General features: G+C 42.8%; 1 protein-coding gene across 7 annotated transcripts in view; it reads left to right on the forward strand.

Moving 5' to 3' along the window:
• Positions 1-22995, forward strand: part of TSNARE1 (t-SNARE domain containing 1) — a 479220-nt gene that overhangs the window by 254891 nt on the left and 201334 nt on the right. For 5 of the 7 annotated variants that reach the window (XM_017828457.1, XM_017828456.1, XM_017828459.1 and 2 more), the window contains one exon: positions 1473-1640. In XM_017828457.1, the coding sequence (XP_017683946.1) occupies positions 1473-1640 (168 nt within the window). Of the gene's footprint in view, positions 1-1472; positions 1641-2772; positions 3202-22995 lie in introns of those variants that run through there. The other 2 variants (XM_017828462.1, XM_017828461.1) reach the window with 2 other exon arrangements.

A 22995-nucleotide genomic window follows, 5' to 3' on the forward strand; every position in this document is an offset into this window, starting at 1 on the left:
AGATTTCGGGGACATTCAGGTCAAGGATGTGCTGTGGTCATTTCTTCTTTCAGCTTCAGAGCATCAGAAGCACTTGGTTTGCCTTTGTACTGTAACTTTTTGTTAGGAGTCAAAGCTCAGCTCAAGACCACGTGAGAGGATCATGGGCACTGTTAAAGTGGAATACTCATGAAGTTGGAGGGTTGGAGCCTTCAGTGCCTTTAACTTAGAACTTGAGCTCAGCCTGCAAACCAACCTTGTGTCAGTTCATTGTCTTAGTCCAGTCTAGACTGAACCTAACATAGGCACAGAAGCTAAAGGCAGAGAGGAGAAGACCTTGTTAAACCTTTGCCCCCTCCTGCAGTGCAGATTCAACTGGACCTTGAGCATTTTAAAATCTGGATCTGACTATAAATGCAGCTTTCAAAGGTAGTATGAACATCTGTCTACCAGAAAATTGGTATCTGAGGGCTTAGAAAATAAGTTGGGGGCTTTTAAAAAAAGAGGGAGTGTGACGTATTACACGAGCAGATAGTGATAGGACGTGGGGGGGATGATTTTAAAAAAGAGAAGAGATTTAGATGGCAAACTGGAAAGAATTTAATTACTCAGAGGGCGGTGAGGCACTGGAACAGTTTTCCCAGTGAAGTTGATGGTGTCCCATCCCTGAAAGTGTTCAAGGTCAGGCTGGATGGGGCTTGGAGCAGCTGGTCTAGTGGAAGGTGTCCCTGCCTATGGCAGGGGTTGGAACTGGATGAGCTTTAAGGTGCCTTCCAACCCAATTCTTCCAATCAGTTCTGTGATTCTATGTGGGCATTCTTGCTTGAGTGACTCTTAAAAGGTCTGGGGAGGAGCAAGGATGATCAGCTCAAGGTGATGCCAGAAGGAATATGGGATTCCCAAACAGGAATGAGAAGAGTTGTTTTTCAGCACTTATTACTGAAGTTCTGAGATGCACATCTAGGATCTGGTGTGTCAGCAAAATCAGGTCTACTGTATAGAGTGAACACCAGAACCTGTGAGTTGCTCAAGCTGATGATTCTGAGAAATCATCCCGTGATGATTTCCCCTTTATGAGCTGTTTTGTTTATCTCATAAGTGGACAAGATGGGATCCTTTGTTATTTTGAACGTCGGAAGTTGGTTCATAAAGTCTTCAAGACAAATTTTTAGGCTTTCTATGTGCCTGAGAAGGTAATTAATTCCAGAAGAATTTTCAGGAAAATACGACGAGGTAAATGTGTCCTTTTTTGGACGCACGTTAAGGTTTTGATCTGTCAGAAGTGCTGGAAAATTGAAGTTGGTTTCTGGGGCTCCAAAGTAGCTCAGGAGATTTGACTTCAGGTCCTAACATTTCTTCCTCTCATGGAACTTACTTCACTTCACCTTTTTGTTGTCTATTATATATTAATATTTTCCTTTCCCACACTAAGACTGAGTAAAACTGGTTGACATTTACACTTCCTTTTCTTTCTTTCCATTCTCCCATCTCAGCAGAGCCCCAAGACCCCCTTCTCTGACCTACCTGATGATGAGAAGATCTTTAATGGGGGAGATGCCACGTGGCAGAACCAGAGCCAGGACCAAGCCTTGCTCTCGGAAATCACGGAGGAGGATCTGGAGGCCATTCGGCAGCGGGAAGAGGCCATTCAGCAGATTGAGGTCAGTGACCTTCTCCCATCATGGGTTTGTGAGCAGGAATTGCAGATTCCTTGTGCTGTCCCGAAGGAAATGCTGATTTCCATTGCTACCAGTGCAGCGTCACTAAAAATGGGAGAGATTATCAAGTGCTTCTAAAAATGGAAATGGGTGACAGAAGGAAGAGTTAGAAATCCATATGACTAGTAGTGGAAATTACAGGAATTAATTGATGTTCATGGGCTAATGATTGGGTTCTTTTCAGTGAGTCTGCCATGGCAGAATCTGTAGTGAGGGAGCTTAAGCTGGATTCCGCAGCAAATCAACTTTTCTTGGTGCACACGAACTTGAAACTGGAATTTGTCACAGACAGAAAATATTCAGTTTTACCATGAGAGAGAATAATAGGTAGAAAAAAGGAAATAACTTGTTAACCTTTTCAAATTATTTCAAATATTTTGCTGTATCAAAGTATTTGGACATTCTTGGTCTAGTTAATAGAAGACATACTATTTTTATTCCTTTTTTTTTTCCAAGACGCTGTAAAAATGTGAAATAAAAGGAACAAAAAGAGGCCTGAATAAGTTAAACATCCCACATTTTTCTTTTTATACTTCTCTTTTTATGCTTTTGGGAAACTCTTGTTACTTAAATTTAAGCGATAAATGGGTAAAACAAGAACATGCTAAATCTTTCTAATTTGTATGCTTTTACAGGCCTAAACTCAAGATGAACCAAAAAAAAAAAAAAAGAGAGCTTCAGAATGATCAGAACATTTAATTAAGGACTATACTTTGTCCTTTAATTGGATTGTGCTAATTTTATCAGAATAGATTTTGGTTGCGGTACAGCAGGAATTGTGATTGAGTTAACAGAGCAAAAAGGGGACAAACATTCCTACTGTAGAGTGGAACTCTGAGGCTGTGACCTCTGTTTGCAAACAGTGATGGATAAATCTGATTCAACTCCCTAAGTAAGAAATTTTGACAGTTTTACAGGAGGGGGTCGAGGTTAGTGTGTGTCTAATTTCTGTTATGGTTCTCTGAACAGAGATGAATGAGCTTTGTGGGCTTGTGTCCATTGCTAGGAATGAAATTGTTAAAAAATGTGCTCACGTGGAGTATCTCTGGGTGTGATTTGTCTCTTCATACTTGAGAGATCTCATTGCACCCACCAGGACAAACTGGAGGGAACTTTGTGGCAAGAAAATGCATGTTTCAGGCTGTTCCTGCACTTTGATGTTCAAGAAGGTTGGTAGCAAATGTACTTCTGAAATGATGTTGTGGACCACAACTCCAGCTCACTGTAGATATTCCAGAACAGTCTGGACACACCCCTGTGCCATGTGCTCTGGGATGACCCTGCTTGAGCAGGGAGGTTGGACCAGATGACCCACTGTGGTCCCTTCCAACCTCACCCATTCTGTGATTCTGTGATTTTGTGACCTTTTTGTTTGAAATATAGTCAGTGCCTTTTTCTTCCCATCTTTATGTCATCCCTGTCCTCCCCAGAAAACAAAAAAACCCCACATTTAGTGTTTGTCCATTAGGCATTGGGGATTGAGCAACCCCAAGCCAGTCTCAACCTCAGCAGCTTTGGAAAACCAGGAGGTGTCTCCTCAGAGAGATCTTTATTTTCTGGTTAAATCCCACTTCTGTCCACAAGCTGATATCTCTGCATTAGGCTGCACTGGACCACATGGCCATGGTGGGGTAATTGAGGGGGGTTAAGTGAATCCAGTCATCGTCCAAAATAACTTGTAAAAAATAGCTCTTAAAAAATTACCACACTTGTGTATTGTGCAAATTTTGTATGTATTGATTTGATCCTGGATACCTTTTCAATATGAATTTACCTCTGAATAACTTATTCAGTATATGCAATTAATGATTTAGTCAATTTAGGCAGTTAATGTTGTTTAGGCTTTTGCTTCCTAAGAATGTGTGCACTTTCCTTTTACCTGTTTATTTCCCAATATCCTGTATCCATTTTGCTTTGCTCTCCAAGATCCATGTTCATCCTGTGAGGAGGGCTGCATTCCACAAGCATTATTTCAAATGTAGCTTAAACATTTTTCTTCAGGAGGAAAACATTTAGGACTGATGGTATTTTATTTAACATCACTTTTGAAAGAAATGTAATGAAAATGAGGATTTTTGGACTGCATTGTACCTCTCCCCAGCTGCATTTGAATAAGCAGATGGTGCTTTTTAAATAATTTTCACTGTGTTTTGTTTTTCTGTTTGTTGACCCACATGAACATATTTCTTGTGAAAGGACTCATCTAGCACATTAAAGCTTCCCTGTTTTCAGCAGAAGTTGTGGGTACACAGAAAAGGGATTCACTGAGCTCATAGTCACCATAACAACTTTTCCCCAACATGTTTTCAAAACCACTGAGTAACCAAGAAGGTTAAAATGAAACATTATTCTCAACTGTCAAACACAACTAATAAACTAAATTTATTGCCAAATTGATGTATAGCACTTGTTCTCCGTTGTTCTTTGGGGACCAGAATGAAGAATAGACCTGGGCAGAACTTGTCTTATGCAAGTAGATTGCTCTCACTGGGATTTTTGTGTTGCTGCATATCCAGCACCAGGAACATGTAGATCTTGAGCAGCACAGAGGAGATCACAGATCACTGATGGAACATCATAAATTCTGGGCCACACTGATTACACACAACTCTGGGGGAGCTCATGGTGCAGCTCATGTGGCTTTTTTTTTTTTTTTCTTAAGAGACACTGAATTTGCCCCTTTTGCAAGAACAGGTATAAAACCTTTTTGATAGCTAAAGAAATGAGCGAATAAATTATCTTCCCGTCTTGTGTCCTGAAAAACAGATATAAAATCATGCCCATAATAGACATTTTCTTAATGTTCCAATTACTTTTTCCCACTTGTGTGTTTTCCACATCTCCAGTGTCTCTTCAGAGGTTCAGGTTAATGGGACATTGTTCTCTGTCATGGACATCCCTCGAGGCACTTTGCAGTGTTCACAGTTTCCACCTAGACAGATAACCGCCATGTCAAAAGTTCAGCTGGCTGTTCATTTTATTTAAATGTGCTAGTTTTGCTATTGCTTGCAGATTAAAACCAGAGAAGTCTGCTAGGGAGATGTCTCGCCAAAACCTTACATTTTGGATAAAGATCTTTATTGCTTGGAAATGTCAAAATCTGGTAGGACACAGCAGCCTTGACACAAGTGTTATTTCTTAAAATATTGCTTTGAACTGTTATATAAAACCTATTTTAACTTGAACTGTATTGGCAGTGAATAATAGATGCCATAACAACTTTATATATAGCACTGTAAAATGTGCCATCAGAAATACATGAGCTGAACTGTAATGTGCATTGTCAGTGCTCAGTGCTGGCACAGGCTCTGTCACAGCAAATATATATAATTTAGCATCCCATGCTTTTCATTTCCACCTGTGGTCATGTGAAAAATGGGAGGTGATAAAAGTTTGAGAAGAAATGGGTAAGTACTGAATGGAGAACTTCACAGAAGTTCAGCTGGTGATTGGAAGACCTATAGGAAAGATGCTAAATGCTGTATTGATGCAGAAAGCCTCCAGTGATCCTCCCAGTGCAGATGGCTTCTCTAGAGGTGATGAGGAAGGAAGATAAGAAAAACCCCTTCCAGACCACACCGTCATTCCCTTGGAGTCACCAGCAGGTCATCCCATCTCCTGCACAATCCTCTTTCCCTTCTCATAGAAGTTTCCCATCCCTGTGCTTCCCACACAACAGTGGGAATTCTCCTACCATGAAGCGTGGGAAGCAACCTGGTCTAGTGGAAGATGTCCCTGTCCATGACAGGGGGTTGTAACTGGATGATCTTTAAGGTCCCTTCCAACCCAAATCATTCGACAATTCTATGATACCCTGAAAAAAGCAAAGCACATCCACAGAGCTGCATTTTAGGAAATGCTTCTCTTGGCAAAAGAGAAGAGGAGATGGATAGGTTGTGGCAACAGGTGTGAGGAAAATGCTTGTATTTTTAGGAGAGGTTGTTCCCACTGGGTCATTGTTGAGGAATGTTGATGTTTGTTCCCTCTCTGTTTTGAAGAGCAGTGATAGATGGCAGCCTCCACGCCTGTCACTCAAGCATTTGTAAGCAGACAGAAAACGAAATACAATAAAAATAAAACAACAACAACAACAACAAAAACAACAAAAAGCCCCATAGAGTCTGCCAGAGTGTGTTTATTAGTTCAGACTTGTTCCTTGTTCACTCATTACCACGTAGCATTTCTTGCTGAGGGGTATTTTTGGTAAAATCGTGCAGTTTAGAAGGTTTAGTGCAAGCCGTTTTATACCTTTTATCAACTTCAATAGTCCAGGGCTTTGACTTATGAGGGCTCTACCTGCCTCTTCACAGAGACTTTTTGACTCAGAGTAATGTATAAATAACACAATATCATGACAAGCACCGTCAGTGAACGAGTGTCAAAAGCAGCATCTTCTCCTGGCAGCGTGGTGGAGCCCAATTATCATGAGCAGCAGAGCTGCCTGAGCGGTTGACACGGCCATCCCTGGGACTTGGTATTGAGTTGTTCCCTAAAGAATCCGCTCCAGTATCCTGCCCACTCTAATTTAAAATGACCTGAGCTGCAGGACTACCACCATTTATTTCGGGAGACTATTTCACGGTCCAGCAGGCTGCGGTGTTGATGAAATGCTTCCCTCTGCTCCTGCTAAAGATCCCTTTCTCATTCTCAGCTTTTTACACCCAGTGAAACTCTACTGGACCCTGCAAATAATTCTTCTTCCCCTTTGGCTTTTAAACTCCTCAGATGCTCACAGTTATCCTCCTCTTCACAAGTCACTCTCTCTTGCTTTTCAGTCACTTCAGTGCTCTCTTCTCAGTTATTTCCCATTTGTTATTTCCTTGCTCCTCCAGCAGCAGACCATATATAGGATTTTGTTGTACCACAGCTGAACAGAAGAAATGTGTAAAAAAACCCCATGGATCCAATTCAGGGTTTACAAGTGCTGATGGGAAATTTCTAGATAATTTCTCCACTAGTAAATTAAATATACCAAGGACACAGGAACTGGCTCTATATACTTCTAAATTGTTAAAGCATATCCTGGCATACTTTTGACCCAGATTTGCCAGTTCTTGCCCAGTTATTGGCAGAGTTTGAGAGTTCACATGTTTTCTAAAAGCAGTTTTGATGCAGCCACCCAGTTCAGAAGGTGAGGAGACTTAATGATGTGGATGCAATGAAGTGCATACCTGCAGTTTCAATGGCTGAGAACAGGCATCTCCCATGTCCTTGTACAGCTGCAGCCCTATTGATTTATGATTTGATCACAAAAATCTCCTTTAGTAGTCACTGACATTTAGAGAAGAGGAGGAGCAAGGTGAATTAAGGGTAAATTTTGTGGGGAAACTGTGCAAGCCCGAGGGCAAAATAAGGTATGTGTGAAAATAACAGCTGGGCTCTTTGAAAATGCAGAGAAGCCTTGGCAAGTCTTGAGAACAAAATGCAGCCTGTCCCAGCAGACTCAGGCAGGGGCCCTTTCCATTGCATATTGATTTGGCTGTGCCTGCCTCTCCGTCCCCTTGTGGCCTCCAACACTTGTGCATTGCTAAAAACCACGATTTCTTGCCTTCATGTCAAAGCCACTCACAGTCAGTCTCCACATCTTTAACATGTTGCTTTCAAGCTACCGGTGTTGTTCCAGCCAGCACTGAAAAGTTTTGGTAATTGCAGTTTCAGAGGCTCGGTGGGAATAGTAGAATATCTGAGTTGGAAGGGACCCGCAAGAGCCATCGAGTCCAACTCCTGGCCCTCCACAGGACAACCCCAAAATCACAGCATGTGCCTGAGAGTGTTGTCCAAATTATCCTTGAACTCTGGCAGGTTTGGTGCTGTGACCACTTCCATGGAGACCCTGTTCCAGGACCCAACCATCCTCTGGGAGAAGAACATTTTCCTAATATCCAACCTAAACCTCTCCTGACACAACTTCAGGCCATCCCCTCGGGTTCTGTCACTAAAAGAGCAAACACAAAAATCCCATGCACCCACAGAGAGCTCTTGCTGCATTTCCTTCTCTTTCCGTTCCCACTGTTTATTAAATGTTATAAATATATTAATACACATCCATCTGTCCCATAACCCCAATACAGCCAAACAGAGAGGCCAGAGATGAAATACTACTGGGTCATACAATGTGAAATTTCTCTCATGATCTCCTTTCTTCTCACACATCATTTTTGCTACAGCTGCTTGCAAAAATCCAAACTTTTTCCTACTGGCTGGTTAAAACTCTATTTCTTCCTCTCCTGATGGAAATTATTAGAGCTTGTGTATTTTTGCAATCAGTATTTCATCAGGGATATGTGTTCAACCTCAGATATCACTTTGTAAGACAAAGAGGTTTCAGGAGTATATAACAAATCTTTTTAGCCCTGGGAATTTCTTCTGTCTCAGGTGTAACCTTGTGATGATTCTGTGGGTAGTGAAGTGTTTTTAACCAAATTGGAGACATTTCCACTGTATGCTAGAGATAATTTTCCTTTTCTCACTTACATTCCCAGTGCCTTACCCAAAGACTGTTAGTGTCAGAGTGTCTTGCCCTAAACCCTTTTCTTCATGCACTATTCCTTGCTTGAAGAAGGTAGTAATGAAAGCCTGGATTCGGCAAATCCCTTATGTTTGTCTTAGCAGCTTTACTGAATAAGAATGGACTTTAGAACCTACTAAAAGTGAAGTATTTCCTCTACAGATGGAGAAAATAGTGCTGAGACACACATAATTTGCTAATAATCTGAGTTTTAGGGAGACACGTCTGCATATTTGTATCTACAGAAACTGAGCTGAGTTAAAGTCTCCTCTGTGGTCTGTCAATGTACACTGATAAGGTGGAGAGCTGGAAACAGAGAGATCTCTGGTGCTTGGGGTGAAATACTGTTTAGCTTCTGCAAATCCTTTTGCTTAAGTGTTAATATTTCTTTTGTTAAAAGAATGTGTTACTTTCCTCCTATATTTACTGCACTTTTGCCTATGTTTTTTTCTTGTCAGATGATGACTGTCTCAATAAAGGCAATATCTTGCTCCTGTTTCTGTTAGCACAGACTGCACAAACATCACATGCCTCATCAATACAGCTATTCTTGTGTCTGTGATTTGCTGCCCCAAAGGGGAATTGCAACTCTCACCTATTACTTAGGTTAGAGCAGTTCACTCTCTGGTTCTCTGATGCTAATTAATATCAGTGGAGATCAATAGCCCATCAACCAGCTGAGATCTCCCAGCAGTGCTCAAAAGAGCTGTTCCTGCAGATTTGACTCCTTTTGCCTTCCTGGATTGGATGCTATGCTTTCTTTTATAATTCTTTTGAACAGGGAAATCAACGTTTTGCCCAATCCAGTTTGGGAAATAACAATAAGTCAGTCTTATGAATAGATAAAAGATCCTGTTGGCAAAGCCCTGGAGCATCTCCAGACCCTGCTGGTTGGAGAGGGAGCCTGCCATCCATCCCTGAGCAGCTCAGGAGAGAGAGGAAAGTGAACCAAGTGTATTGAAAAGACCCTAGAGAGGAAAAAAGGGGAAGAGATCACTGAGAAGGAGATTGAAATCCACATTTCACAGCAAGACCAGTTCACATTCCCTCCTATTTACCAAAAGGTGCCTGGTCCTTTATAAATTATCCCTGACAGGAATAGTCTCCCACATCCTCATGGAAATTAGACTGAAAATCACATTCTTAACAGTATGAACAATGAATGTCAAATTTTAGAGGCTGATGCCAAATACAGTATAAGTTTATGCCCTCTACACTATGCAGGCTCATTTTCTTCAGGCATTCTTTAGTACTTTCAATTGCTCCTTTATGAAAGAGGATGTTTCAGAAGTGTCTTTCCCCACCCCCCTGTTCACCCATGTGTCTCCTCTGGTTGTCATGTCCTTGTCTGCATTGAAGACATGTACTGAGGTACATGTCTTCATGTACTGAAGGTACTTGGTACTGAGGCCACCAGACAGCTCACTTGAGGCAGAAAGACTGTTAAGAGGGGCTGTGGAGGAACGCAGATTTTAAAGTTAATATTTTAATGTCTTTTATTCCGTGCAAATTTTTATCCAGAGCCCTGAGCAACCTGGTCCGACCTCACAGTTGGTCCTGCTGTGAGTGAGAGGCTGGGCTAGAGCTCTCCTGTGGCTCCTTCGAACCTGAATTATCCTGTGATCCCATTATCTCTCCATCTCCTCTGGCTGCACCACTGAGGGCTAGACAAGTTCATGTGTTAATCTTGCTTCAGTCTAGAGCCAAGACATCTCTATTTCCCTGCCTCTGTGAGCTCCCAGGTCACTCCCATTCTCCTTCCTCTTCCATCTATTGCCCCTGCAGGTAGGGGTTTCTGCTTTGCTGCCCCATTCACACCACATTTGTGTCTTATTTGGAGAATATTTAGGATTTTAGGATGTCAGCATCCTTTTCTCCCTGAGGTAGAGGCTGGTGTGCAGGATGGTATCCATGTCTGTGTCTGCACCTCCCTGGGGGAGAAGCCCTCTGAGGTGACCCTGTGCCCCGTGGGTCCGTATCCCATCAATGGGGTTGCCCAGAGAAGTTGTGGATGCCCCATCCCTAGAAGTGTTGAAGGCTGGGTTGGATGGAGCTCTGAGCAATCTGGTCTAGAGAAGGATGTCCCTGCCACAGCAGGGATTTGGAACAAGATGATCTTTAAATTCCCTTCCAACCCAGGCCATTCTATGATTCAATGGTTTTGATGCAGAGAGTTGAAGCACTCACCACCAGAGTCATATTTCAGAAGAGTTCAGATCTGTCTTGTCCAGGAGCAAGTGGAATGCAGATGTGGTGGGGACAACTTTGCTCATGTGGCCATCAAGACCCACATTTTTTTCAATATGTGGACTTCTGTTGATTTAAAGAACAAAGTTGAATTCTGTTCTAATGTAAGGCTTAGGTATTGCTGTTGAAAGATGAGTGATGGAAGGATTTTAGGTCAAAAATCAAACTGTCTATCCAGACAGTTTTGTAATTTTACTCTTCTTCTACTGAGCTGTCAAGCACTAAAAGGACTTTTCTGGATCACCATAATCATTCTTGTGTGTGTCTGAGACTTCCTTCTTTCCACGTTTTAAACTGTTCCCTTGCTTTAAACTGAAAGAGGGCAGGTTTAGATTAGATGTTAAGAAGAAATTCTTTGCTGTGAGGGTGGGGAGGCCCTGGCACAGGTTGCCCAGAGAAGCTGTGGCTGCCCCCTCCCTGGAAGTGTTCAAGGCCGGGTTGGATGGGATTTGGAGCAACCTGGGCAGTGGAAGGTGTCCCTGCCCATGGTGGGGGATTGGAATGAGATGAGCTTTAAGGTGTTTTACAATCCAAACCATTCTATGATTCTCTGATTCTCAGTACCAGGCAATGCTGCTACAGCAATAAATATCTGCTTATTTTTAACTCTCCCTTTGGTGCTGGTGGGTTTTGGCACAACAGTTCCCAAGTCCCATCTTTCCTTGTCAGTTCTCACAGGCCGGATAAAAGCTGCCACAGATTTCTTACCGTGCTCCTATTCCCATTTCACAGCTGGAGAAGCTGAGCCGTTATGGATTGTTTCTTTGCCAGTGGAGCTCCATAGAAATGTAAATTCCTTGCCTAAGACCTGGGAAAGAGTCAGGATTGGTGCCAGGTTTAAAATGCTGCTTGTTCTGTACTTCCGCACAGAATTCTCTTCAGACTGTGCTGCGACGAGAGATCCAAATACAAGATTTGGCTTATTTAGCTTGTCATTTGTCTCCCCTTATTCGAATTTCTAGGCAGGTGGAACATGCTCCTGTTCAAAAAAAAACCACACTGTCATCTATTCAGCTTGGATGAAGCTCCAGGAAAATCCTGATCCTCATTTGTAACTGAAGGCAGATCTTCCCTACAGGGGGAGCTTGCTGTGATCTGAAGTTTCGCCCGTGATATCACAACTTTATCAAGAGATGCTAAATAGCAGCCTGTGTCTCTGAAAGCACAGAGCAGATTGCTCTGTCAGAGAGACAGATAACTTCTTGCCCTCTGAAAAAATCTCCAGATATGAAGATGAAGCTCTAGGAGGAAGGGGGGGGGGGGGGGGTAGAGCTGCTCTGTACCTGTAAGCACAAAACACACCTGGGGGAGAACTTACAGGTGGATGTCAGTTGTTTCAGAAAATGTGCTGTTGAGGTATTAAAAGATGAGTGGCCTCCTGGGTGCTGTTGGACTGAGACAAATGTCCCTGAGGGATTCAGGTACAGTGCTCCGAGCTCAGTGCTGGAGACTTCCATTGGCATATGCTGATTTTATGAATGATGGTTTTATGTCTGCAGAAGGAATCTGTGCTCAAAGCCCTTGTACATACAAGGGCATTTTGCTCCTCTCAAGCTTCTAGGCAGACCCTTTTCTCTCCTGGGAATGATGAGAGCCCAGATATTTGTCAATGATGAGCGGGAACAACTTTAAATTTCATTTAGTGCTGAGAGATCTTGAAGTCTCTTTAAGAAGAAGGCTGAGATTTCCTCATGTAAGGAAAAACTCAACATAATGTGCAAGACCAGTGTTTGAGGGAAGCAGTTACTATTTCTTTGCCTGACTGGTTTTAGGAATTGGCCATAAATTCAGGGAGTGTGAGGAATGACAGAATTATAGAATAGTTTAGGTTGGAAAAGACCTTTAAGATTATCAGGTGGAACCATTCACCCAACACTGCCAAACTCACCACTAAACCCTGTCCCCAGGTGCAAATCGACACATCTTTTAAATCCCTCCAGGGATGATGACTCCCTGGGCAGCCTGTGCCAGGGCTAGATAACCCTTTAGGGGAAGAAAAATTTCCTAATATCCAACTTAAACCACCCCTGGTGCAACTTGAGGCCATTTCCTCTTGTCCTGTTGTTACTTGGAAGACCAAGCCCTACCTCACTACAATCTCCTGGAAGGTAAAGGAGAACACTGTCTGTGCTCCTGATCCCTTAATCATGCATCCCAAGCCCTTGAAGTCTTTTGATGGTCCTCAGACTTTTTATTGACACTTCATTGCTCCCTATCAGAAAAAAAAAAATTAATAATGGATAATAATCTGAGGGTTGTACAAGAGTAGCAAGTTTTCCCTTCACATCTTTAACCCAGACCCCAGGGAGGCAGCAGACTGCCCTAAGTGGGTCTGGTCTACATATTGGGCCTTCTTCTCCCTTCAGAAGAGAGTTTTTTCATCTTCTCTGTCATCTGTGCCAAACAGGTTTCTGGTGGAGCAAAGTGCCTTCAGAAGACTTCAATTTATCAGGGATTAAATTAATTTGATGGTTCAGACTCAGCCAAGAAATTGGCTGTACCTGATCATTGTAGCACAAGGGGTTTTGCACCAAGTAACCCATGTGCTCTCCCCATTGCCTAAAACATACGCAGCAACTACTCCTGGAGAGTCTCCCTCCCTGAGGTTTTCGGGGATTTGTGTCTTTCTCAGCAAAATTCGGATGAGAGCAGAAGTGTCTCCTTGGTTTTGGTATTTTTAGCACGGGGTGGGGGCAGTGGGGAGTGATATTGAAAGGGGGGTGGGAGACTAGTAAAGAAGCAAAGTGAAGGATGTCTGGATCTGCAGTGATTCAGCAGAATGTCATATTTAGTCTCATTTTGACAGTCCCTATAAACACATTCCTGCAAATTTCAGCCCTTCAAACTGATCACATTAGCAGGTGCTGCCAGCAGCCAGGGCCCAGAAGTCACTCTGTGAGCATCAGCCCCTGTATTTGGCATTATCCTCTAAAACAGCCCTCAAAGATGAACTCTCTAGAACATTTCAGTTGTCACACAAGGCATTTCTCTCCCTTCTCTTTCTCCTTGTTAAGTACGTCTGAAAAATCTAAAGGCGGAAAAAATTAGGAGCAAACTCCATGACTTCTCTGCCTCTCTGATTTCAGCTCATGTTTAAAAATATGAGTCTCAGCATTGGGATGCAAGGACTTTTGGGATTAGGTCCTTTCACCCTGAGTGTATCTGGAGGAAATTAAAGGGAATCCTGCACCTTTGCACCTTGGTGCTGGTTGCTGAAGAGGGAGTCACCTCCTGCTGAAGTCTGACAGGGATAAGCCATGTTCCCTCGGTTGTTTCCCCTGGTATTCTTTCCAATTTATATCACTGGGAAGGGTTAAGGAAGGTGACTTCAGGTGTTGCCATTAGAAAGTCAAATTGCAAAAATAAAGCATTAAAAATAAATGCAGCAGCGGAATTGCTGAGCCAGGGAATAAAGAGCTTTAAATGCAAACAGGGAACTGGCTGTGAATTCATCTACCAGTCACCTGTCTCCCTGTCTGAGGATTAAGGACTCTGTGTCTTTTGTGTCTTCACATTCAACTCCAGGTGCTGCTGAATGTCACAACTTTTTACAGCTTGCCTGTTAAGATTTAGAGGAACTTCCTTCCTTTTATTTGGACAGCAGTAGGAAGATTATTACTTCTCATGAGTCACCTCATAAGAGAGACCCAAGGAGAGTCTCTCATAAAACAGTGGATTTTAAATATAGGTAGTCTTCCCCAAATGCACCTCAAGACTTCAGCGAGTTAATTTGTTTTTAGGGTAGATCCCCAGCTATTGGAAATTGGTATAGATCCACTGCCTTCAATGCTGTAAATGAGCTGGTGTCTCATCTTGAATGACTTTCAAACTCCTCCAAAGAAGGGCATGAACAGCATTTCTGTCATGCACAGCCCTCCTCTCCCCTGGGTGTTTTTGCAGCAGCACAAGGTATTTTACAGCCACACTCAAACAGATCCTGCCACACTTGATCATCTTTCAACTTTTTCCTGTCCTTGTCCCTCCCTCCAGGTACTCTGTTATCCCTTATATCTCAGGGTGCAGTGGTCCATCCTTGTTGTCCCAGTTCTGTGTTTGTGACACGGGTACTTTACCCTGGACCTTTGCTGGGAGGTGGGAAGCAGTCAGATGGAACATTTTTCTGTGTGTTGCTGGGATTGGGATGGTCTCATGGGATCACAATCCGTGCTGTGGGCAGAGGACAGCTCAGAAGGATTTAAGGGCTGGAAGCTGTGCAACACAGAGGAGGTGTGGGCCAGGCTGAATGGGCAGGTGAATATCTTTAGTATCACAGTAGCACCATCACCTCCTAGTTTGGGACAGTGACATATCATGCATTTTTACAGCTCTAATGTTCCCAGGGCATCCCCACAGGATGTGTGTAGTTATTATACCATGGTGAACAGTCTTGGCTTCAAATCTACCTCAGCCTGAGCTTTCTTTTCTTTTCTCCTCCTGAAGCTGGTGTTTAATTTTCCAGCCCTCTGTGTGGGAGTGGTGAGGTTTGGGTTAAAGACTATTATATAAATACCTCTTGCTATTGTTTTTCCTCGAATGCCTGTGGAGTTAGAGCATCTATTGTTGTGTGCCATCAAAAAGACTACCACAATAGCTTTGGAAGAGCCGTGGGAAACCAGTGCTTTGTTTCCCAGGTGGATTTTCTCCGTAGGTGGGTTGAGTCAGCAGGGTGGCTGAGCCGATGGCTTTGTTCTTCAGGCTCTCTGATGCTTGGTGACCTTCAAAGAAGGTGAAGCTGGACCTTGTCCTCTGAGATCTGGGGTCAGGAGAGCCACTGAAATGCCACCTGCCTCCACCACATTGTCCCTGTCTGTGACAAAGGTGCTGGCACTCACTGTCCATGTTGCATTAGCACAGAGATATAAATTAGTCCTTCCCTTCTAAGTGAGGCTGGAGCTGGTGAGTGGTGCCAGACTGGCAACCTTGTCTTATTTATTGCCAGTTCACTGTGCTCCCTGATCTCCTGTTTGCTGTTTTGGAAGGCATCAGTGCATTAGGAGAGGTTTTTCTTGGGCTGCTGGAGTCTCTCTGCTGAACTCATGTGCCAAATGCAGGAGCCATTTTAATTTCCCCCTCTTTCACTTGCATTCATGAGTGTTGAACATCATTCATTGTCGTATTATTGAAAGTGCTGAGGACTTTCTGATGTTTGTAACAGCCTTTTCTTGTCTTGGCTACAGAAAGACAGTCTGGTTCTGCCCTGTGCATTGATCCCAGTGCTTGGCTTCTACATCTTCCGTGAACCAAGTCTGTGTTATTCATTATTCCATCCATTCCAGACAACTGTCCTCTCACTGCCCTGGGCATTGCACTCTGGGTACAACCTGCCTTTACCATCCAGTTGGTGTATCCCAGAGTCCATGCTGAGCTGCCTATGTTCTGTCTTCTTGAACCTGGCCACATTTTGGGGTATTTTAAGGCCTGGTTATGATTATCCATGTCCTCCTCAGAGTCTGGAGCCACCCTGTTCTCACTGGACAGCCAGTTCTGACTCAGCTCCATGTTCCGCTTTTTCCTGGCAGGTTTTTTCATCCTCCAGTCTCAAGGCCTGCCTTGATTCTGGCTCAGGGTAACCTGTGACTTGCGTGTCCTTGGGGAGCTGTGCCTACTCTACCCATGTACCTCCAGATGAGACAGCACAAGTGCTCCTGGGTTTGTTGATGGTTCTGTATCAGATTTCTGCCCCAAGGGAGTGACCAAAGGTTACAGTTTTCTGCACCTGAAAAGGCCTTTCATGTTAACATGGCATTTGCAGGATTATCACGATGACAGATTGAGATTTTTTTGTTACTTGTTTTTTAGGATTTCTTTTTTTTTTTCCCCTCTCTCCATCACTGATTTGCCTTCCTGGATCACTTATAAATACATTAAACAACGTGGCATCGAGCAAAATGCCTGGAGGAAGCTGGCTGTTAACCTTTTGTCATGAGGAAAACTGACCTACTTTTAGTTTTGGGTTGTTTTTTTTTTTTCCTTTTTTTCCTCTTTCTCCTGACCTGCTTTTGCATTTGACATTGCTTTGTACCTCACTCCACGGTAGTTACCTTCTGTAGTCACCTGAGGAGTGACAACATCACAGACCTTTATAATGTGAAAAAGAATTAAAGTAAGTGGTTTGCAGTTTCTTTTTCATTTCCACTGAGTTATTGACTTGTTTAAAGAATTGCCAGGGCTAAGTGAGCTGTGATTTTCCTTACAAGGACCAGGGCTATCACATCCTTGCATGTGCTTTGTTCTTTTGTTCTGTTTTAGCCATTTTACCATGATGTGTAAGGTTTTATTACTCTATTCATCATTCAAACAGCCAGGACTTTTTGTAAAGCTCAGTTATTTGTAACTGGCAATCTGCAACTGGAGCTGTTCTTAAAGAGTTTAAACAGAGTTTAGATGTTCCCCTGAGCAAGTCAGCTGGGGGATAATGCAGGTCATAAGGACTTCTTCTCACCTATAGGTTTCCAGGTGTTCCTGTCTGACTTTAAGGCCTCATAATATTCTATGAAAACACACTTACCAGAAAATAGTTCATCCAATCTGATTTTAAACATTTGTTCTATTATGAGCTGACCCATGATTAGCTTCTTTCTCTTAATTTACTGTATAACTACTCTTATTTATCTCAAAAGCTCAAACATAAGTCCATGATCACTGATAGCTCTGCTTTGCTTCTTCACCAGACTGTTTGATTAAAATACTGGTTTTGTGTGTTTTGTTTTTTTTTTTCTTTTTCTTAGAGTGGTAGTGCTGCATCCCTGCTTCTGTCATCCCCAGCTCTTGGAGCACTTTCTTTGTGTCTAAGTTGAGAAGATTTTTGTCACCTGAAGCTTTTGTAATTTGAACTTTCTTCTGTAGAATCATAAAAATCATAAAATCATAGAGTCAATAGAAAGGTTTGGGTTGGAAAAGACCTTAAAGGTCATCTAATTCTAACCCCCCTGCCCTTGGCAGGAATGCCACCTTCTAGACCAGGTTACTCAGAGCCCCATCCAACCTGGCCTTGAACACTTCCAAGGATGGGGAATTCCTGGAAGTATTCAAGGGAATAACAAATATTTGTTTTTTTAGAGACCAATCTTTACCTTTCTGTTTTCTGCTTACTCTTAAAATTGTGGCATAACCAGATGGTTTTTAGGGTCACTTCCAACCCAAACCATTCTATGATTCTATGATTCTATTCTCTTGATAACGATAGAGTGATGATCTATGGTTATCTATGAGTAAATGCATTTATAACTCATCAGTCTGGATACTGAAAATAAAGAAAAACAATGTCCTGATTTTGATGCACACTTTTAATTGAACAAATGAAAAGCCTTCCATTTAACCACGCCAGTGTTCTCTAAGTAGTGTTCTGGCACATTGCCCTTTCACCAACATGACTGCGCATTCCAGCAACAAAATAGGGGGAAAAATCAATTATATTGGAAAAACAAAACCCAAACCCACAATAATTGAGTCTCGTGATAATCGCAGATCAGAAAAAGAAAGTTATTTTTACAATTTGGGGAAACTAAGTGAAAATGTGGGGAGCAGAATGGTTGGCCCAAGTCAGGATGAAATTCTTATCTTGGTCTTTGTTGGAGAATGATGCAACACATCCTTTGATGTGACCTTGCAAACCAGTGACAGTGTCTCAAATCAGGCCAGAATTTCTGGTGCTGGCAAAACATTACTTTTTAGTGAAGGGTCTTGAGGGGAAGCCATACAAGGAACAGCTGAGATCACTTGGCTTGTTCAGCCTGGAGAAGAAGGGAGACCTCACTGCAGTTACAACTTCCTCAGGAGGGGCAGAGGAGGGGCAGGCACTGATCTCTGCTCTGTGGGGACCAGGGACAGGACCCCAGGGAATGGCCTAGAGTTGTGTCAGGGGAGGTTTAGATTGGATATTAGGAAAAGGTTCTTCCCCCAGAGGATGATTGGGCACTGAACAGGCTCCCCAGGGCAGTGGGCACAGCACTGAGTCTGACAGAGCTCAAGGATCATTTGGACAATGCCCTCAGGCACATGATGGGATTCTTGGGGTGTCCTGTGGAGGGCCCGGAGTTGGACTTTGATGATCCTTGTGAGTCCCTTCCAGTTCAGGATATTTTGTGATTCTACAGTTTTCCTACTTTGACTTTGACGTTTAAAAGACTTACAACTTAAAAGATTCGCAGAGTTCACTTCAGCAAATAAAAGATCGGTGTGTCCTTTCACCCACCTGAAGAATGGATGTGTATCCAAAATCTGGGAGATACACAAGACAGACCTGTGTGTCTTTTCCAAGTAGAGTGTCACGGTGGGAAACTTCAGATTCATGTTCTGGTTCCACCTCCCCAGTGGACTGAGTTTTAATAATCTTTAAGTCTCACGAAAGCTCCTGGTGATGAAGCTGCTCTGCTACTTAAAAGAGTCTTTGCTGGGACACTGAACAAACTGGAATTACCATTAAGGAAGAAGTAAACTCAGTCTGAGACAGCAGTAAAGAATTTCCTTTGATAGTGATGGATGGACCGATGTGGGGGTTGGTCTTTTCTCCCAGGTAAGAAAATGACAAGAAGAAATGGCCTCAAGCTGTGCCAGGGGAGGTTTAGATTGGATATTTGGAAAAAATCCTTCACAGATAGGGTTGTCAAGCACTGGAACAGGCTGTCCAGGGCAGTTGTTGAGTCACCGTCCCTGGGGGGATTTAAAAGATGTGGAGATGTGGCATCTGGGGACATGGTTTAGTGCTGGGCTTGGCAGTGCTGGGTTAATGGTTGGACTCGATGCTCTTAGAGGTCTTTTCCATCCTAAATGATCTTATGGTTTTATGAAATATAAGTGTTGGGGCAAAAAGAGAACTTTCTCAAGGTGGTCTAATATGCGTTCCTTGGGTAAAAATTCTGTTCTCTTGTTATTTGAGGTGGATTGTAGCCTATTTTGCATTGATTTAGGTAATTCTGGGTGGCGGGAAGATCACAGCAAGCAAGAATGCAAAGTACCTTCCCTGGGAGATGAACAATCCAATTTCTGCACAGCAAGGGAGCAGGGAAATTTAAACCCAGCAGCATTAATGGAGAATTTGTCAGGAAAAAAATGAAAAGTCTAATAGCCAACTGAAATGCAGCTACATTTCCCTGAAGTTTAACTCTTCCTTGCTAATGCGCCTTCACATTATGGGATTATAATGTCTCTGTGTTAAAGGGGAGAGGAAACCCTTCTTGGTTGCACTCATCTAACTCCCCTTTCTTCTGGAGATAAAGGAGGAGATGATGGTGGGGGTGAAGAAAAGGAAAAGAAGAGAATTAAGATTGGAAAGAAGCCTTGAAATTGGCAGCTGTCAGCAGCCCTCAGGACAAGTGATAAAATGCTGCATTAAAGTAGCTGCAGTGTGAAATACCATTGACAGAATAACGAGGATGGGAAATCACTTTATAAATGTGCTTACCAGGATAAACAGATGTGGCTGAGGGCAACTCCACTCTGTCACTAAACACTTGAAAGGGCAAAATTTATGGCAGTCTATTTCCTGTTTAAAAAAAAAACAAAACAAAACAAAACAAACAAACAAAACCAAAAACAACAAAACAATGAAAAGATACTAAACTAAACCCAGAGAGGCTTCAGACAGAGGTGAGGGTTCAGTGCACATGGAAGGGTGGGAAGCAGGGCAGAAGGACTCTCCTGTAATAAACCATTTGGAGAGAGCAATAAATCGAAATGTGGCCGTGTGATGATGCTGAGGGGGGTGGGGTGGTTCCTGATGATTCCAAGGGCTGGTTCCACTTTGCAGAGGCAGGAGCCACTTCCAGGCACAGCTTGGGGGATTTCACAGGCAAAATGGGCAAAAGGACATTATTTTTGTTTTCTGCTGAGCTGGCAGTGGCTGGGCAGCAGCTGCTCATGAAGGGAGCCTAAATGTAAAGGAGTCTTTAGGCTCTGGTGAGGAGATAAAGGACTGTATAGGCCATGGGGGATGTGCACCCACGAATAAAAGATTTCTGAGCTCTTTCATGGTCTCTGGCACCTGGGGAGGATGAGATCACAGAATCATAAAATTGTTAAGGTCGAAAAAGACCCCTAAAAATCATAAAATCCAACCATCAACCATGTTCATCACTAAACCATGTCCTCAGGTGTCATATCCACATGTTTTTTGAACACTTCCAGGGATGGTGACTCCACCACTTCCCTGAGCAGTCTGTTCAACCAAAGCAAACAAGTGAATTTATGTTTTGGGGGGTTGCTTATGGAAACTAAAAGTTTATTCTCTTTCTGTTCTGAATTGCCTCCTCATATTATCAACTAAAGAAATGCTGCAGTTGTAGATGAGTGGCAGTAATACCCCACCAGTCCTGCTCCAGGAGGTGAGCAGTGGTTGGTAAGGGTGGTCAGAGAGGTCAATCCATCAGTTTATGCCAAAGAGCCATCAGACAGTGAGATCTTCTTGTCACAAAAACAGTTTGAAGTGTTGGAACTACTTCAGTGGCATCTCAACGTTGTTCACCAAGGCCTGATATGAGTATATTGATATTACTTAGTATTAGTAAAAAGTTAAATATATGTTGCCTCAAGTTGCACCAGGGGAGGTTCAGGTTGGATATTAGGAAAAAAATTCTTCAGTGAAAGAGTGGTCACCAACTGGAACAGGCTCCCAGGGAAGTGGTAGAGTCACCATCCCTGGAAGTGTTCAAAAAATGAGTAGATGTGGCATTTCATGATAGGGTTTAGTGGAAATGGTGGTGTTTGATCAAAAGGTTGGACTTGATGATCTTGGAGGTATTTTCCAGCCTTAATGATTCTATGATTCTGTCATACTCTATGACATATCATAATATGAGGTTTGATACCTATAGGTACCTTAAGTCCTCTGTGATGGAAAGTTATTTATTTCACCAATCTGCCTTGAATGAAAAAAAATAAATTAGCTGTAACCTTAACACTAACCTTCCAAAGGTACATACAGTCTGAAGAAACTCACCTAGTTCCTCCACTTCTCATCCCACACCCTTAACTCCATCCAGCTTTCCCAGTGCTTCCCTCCTTGATCCAGAGGCACCTGTGTGTTGCTGGGAATTAGCTGAGCCACCCCCCCATTCGAGTCTAGACTCTCACCTGCCTCATTTGCAAATTGAACCAAAATTAAAACAGTCCATTGAAAGCTGATCTGAACTCGGGGAGCACAAGCTGAGCGTGATTGGATATAAATGCTTAGAACCTTGTGATAAACTGGAGAGATGAATCCAAATTCCTCTAAATTAGCATTTCCTTGGGGAGGGGACGATGCAGGTGGGAGCCAAGGCAGGAGAACACATCTCTGCTGGGTGACTGGTGGGTTTACAAGCAAGCACAGGAGTATCTGCTCTGCCACTGTGGATGTGCTTGATGGTTTCTAAATGCAGCCTTCGGGACAGGGCCTGGCTTTGCTTGGCTGTTGCACACTGCTGTCAGGATTCCCTGCTGCAGATGCTGCTGAAGGGGAGATGCTGCTCTCTGCTTGTTATCTGTTACCATTTAATGACAGAAAGTGTCTTTGTTGCTATTGATACTTTGGTTAAAGCTTATTGAGTTTTACCCTTCATTTTTGTGGGCAGGGATGTTTAGCAGAGCAGGGATTTGCTGAGTTTGTCTTAACACGTGAAGGCTGAGGAAGAGGTGCATGATTTAATCAGTTTAGTGACTGCAGTTGATGGGAAGTTTGTGGCTGAAATTGTCTCTCTCTCTCTGATTTCAAGGGGCTGCATTGATTGCATTGAATATTAGACAAGTAGAGTTAAGAGCAATCTTTAAACATCACCAAATCCTTCTCTCTCTCAGCTCTAAGACAGGATCAACAACCCAAATCATTAACTTCTGATATGAGTGTCTTCTGTTGCAGTTTCAGTCCCTGAATTTCTGTCAGATGAGTGGTGAATATGGAGAACAGGTTATTCCCTTCCTATTTGCAACAATTCCACTTATTAGAAAGGCATTATCATGTGTGTCGTTACCCCCAATCACACCTTTTCTTTATTGAAAAACACACTGCATTCTGATTTTCTTATCAGCTTTTTTTTCTGACACCTTTGATCATTCTCATGGCTGTTCTCTGAACTGTCTCCAGGTGGTCCATCTGGGAATTATTGCTCAAAATTAGGCACAATAATTCATCTCACAAGTGTCCCCAGCATCCCTCAACACTTTTGCTTGTTTATTTGTTTGCTTTTTGAGGATTTCTGCCCAGGAAGTTGCCTCCTATTCTTTCTGTCTGACTGTAGAACTTTGTATTTTCCTTGTTTGACTTTAGCCATTTTTTCTTATAGTGTTCCCCCAGTTAACAAGATGACTTTGAATTCTAATTTTATCTTCTTACAGGTTCAAGATATTTCTGAGCTTCACTGCAACTTCATATTTATTAATTGTCCTTTCTATTCCATCACCTGAACCATTACTGAAAAACACTGATCAATCCTGGAGCCAGGGAAAACACAAGAACTCGTAATCATAAAATCATGGAATGGTTTGGATTGGAAGGAATCTTCAAGGACCATCTCATTCCAACCCCCCTGCCATGGGCAGGGACACCTTCCACTATCCCAGGTTGCTCAG

Source organism: Lepidothrix coronata, unplaced genomic scaffold, assembly GCF_001604755.1.
Source record: "Lepidothrix coronata isolate B3197 unplaced genomic scaffold, Lepidothrix_coronata-1.0 Scaffold148, whole genome shotgun sequence".
Classification (NCBI taxonomy): domain Eukaryota; kingdom Metazoa; phylum Chordata; class Aves; order Passeriformes; family Pipridae; genus Lepidothrix; species Lepidothrix coronata.